The sequence below is a fragment of the Rhinopithecus bieti genome, unplaced genomic scaffold, assembly GCF_001698545.2.
Source record: "Rhinopithecus bieti isolate Rb0 unplaced genomic scaffold, ASM169854v2 scaffold_8350, whole genome shotgun sequence".
Lineage (NCBI taxonomy): Eukaryota > Metazoa > Chordata > Mammalia > Primates > Cercopithecidae > Rhinopithecus > Rhinopithecus bieti.
Window position 1 is genome coordinate 215,871 of NW_016806031.1, and position 1,491 is coordinate 217,361.

The 1,491-nt window shown below is 44.3% G+C and overlaps 1 protein-coding gene across 1 annotated transcript in view; it reads right to left on the reverse strand.

Annotated features, from left to right (window-relative positions):
• GIMAP2 (GTPase, IMAP family member 2) overlaps nt 1–1,041 on the reverse strand; it is an 8,246-nt gene extending 7,205 nt beyond the window's left edge. The window contains exon 1 of the mRNA XM_017874483.1: nt 962–1,041. Coding sequence (XP_017729972.1) covers nt 962–1,013 — 52 coding nt within the window. The 5' untranslated portion in view covers nt 1,014–1,041. The remainder of the gene's footprint in view (nt 1–961) is intronic.
• Nucleotides 1,042–1,491: the final 450 nt, after the last annotated feature.

Here is a 1,491-nt window from a genome sequence, read left to right on the forward strand (position 1 = left end):
CAGGATGGTCTCGATCTCCTGACCTCGTGATCCGCCCGTCTCGGCCTCCCAAAGTGCTGGGATTACAGGCTTGAGCCACCGCGCCCGGCCAGATCCTTATATTTATAAACAACCATGCTTCATTTGTCTACTAATAAGGAACAAGATGGGTGGGAAAAGAATGCCTTCCTACTTTACAGAGAACTGGAATCACTTGCTGAGGAGCTGAGAAGTGGGTTTCGTTCGTAAGCCTCACGCCCAGTTCTCTCTCGCTGCCTTCCTCCCGTCCTCTCACAGGTCAGCCCGGCTCCCTTCTGTTTTTGTTTTGCCTGCACACTCCCCTCTGTCAGCTTTCTTTGTAGGTGTGCCTTCCCTTACACCTGAGGCTCAGTCCTCCCTTTCCCTCTCTTTCTTTTTCCACCTTGCCTCCTTTCCTCCTCTACTCTCTCCAAACCTCCTCCCTCATGTTGAGTCTTTGCTGAGAGACTCAATGAATTAAGATTATGACTCTGGGAACCCGTGCAATCCTTTAAGCCAGAAATACACTTCACTTGATCCATCAATTGCTTGAATTTTCCTCATTCCCCAACAGCCATTGGTTATGAAGTCCTTGCAATCTAGGAACTACTATGCAGTGAGAAGTATCGGTACATTTTCACAGCTAGTTTCTCTTGCTTAAATCTGGCAGGCATAGACCAAGCCTACAAGCACAGAAAACTGAAAGCCACATGTTAATGCCCAGATTCTTCCCAGTTAGCACTTTTTATTGGCTTTATACTATGGAAATTCTTTCTTTGCCAGTGATGTGTAAAGTAAATTGCGTCAGTTTCCTGTAAACTGGCTTCACTTAAGGAAAAGGCAGTCACTCTAAATTGTTTCTCTTAAAATAGGACAAATTTGCTCTAAGAAAAATGAAAATGTTTGTGCATGGCTTGGAACCTAGAAATCAACACTGCAGAACTTTTTGTAAATCTTGGCTTACCTGATTTACTGTCCAAAGAAATAGTTGGCTCCCTGTTCAGTCCTGTTATCATGTAGCTCAGCTCTAAGAGAAAAAGAAAGTAAAACCGAAACTCCAGTTGGTCTTCCTCTCTTGAATCTTCACTGAGCTTCCTGACTGCTAACAAACCCCACCACGTGCCTGTGTCTGAAATTCTCTTTCATGCCATTAAACAAAATAAAGTTTAAATGGAAAGTTAATCAGTAGTTATTTACTGTCATGTGGGCCAACTGTCTCTTCTCAAAAGTGAAAAAAGAGTGTTTTAATTATTTCATCTGGACTAGAAAGAAAGGCACGAATGCCAAGGAAGTTGGTAGATTTCAGTCCTTCCCAGCTGGGATATGTCCCAACAGTTAGAAGTTTGTCTAGATGCAAATGACCCCCTGAGAAGGGCTTAAACCTCGTTCACACTGGCAGCAGGGATTGTTCTAAAGCAGATGCCACTGGGAGAAAAGAGGAGCCTCTGATAGGCACTGCCCAGGGGAAGAAGGGCACAGAAAGGGGAACCTGAG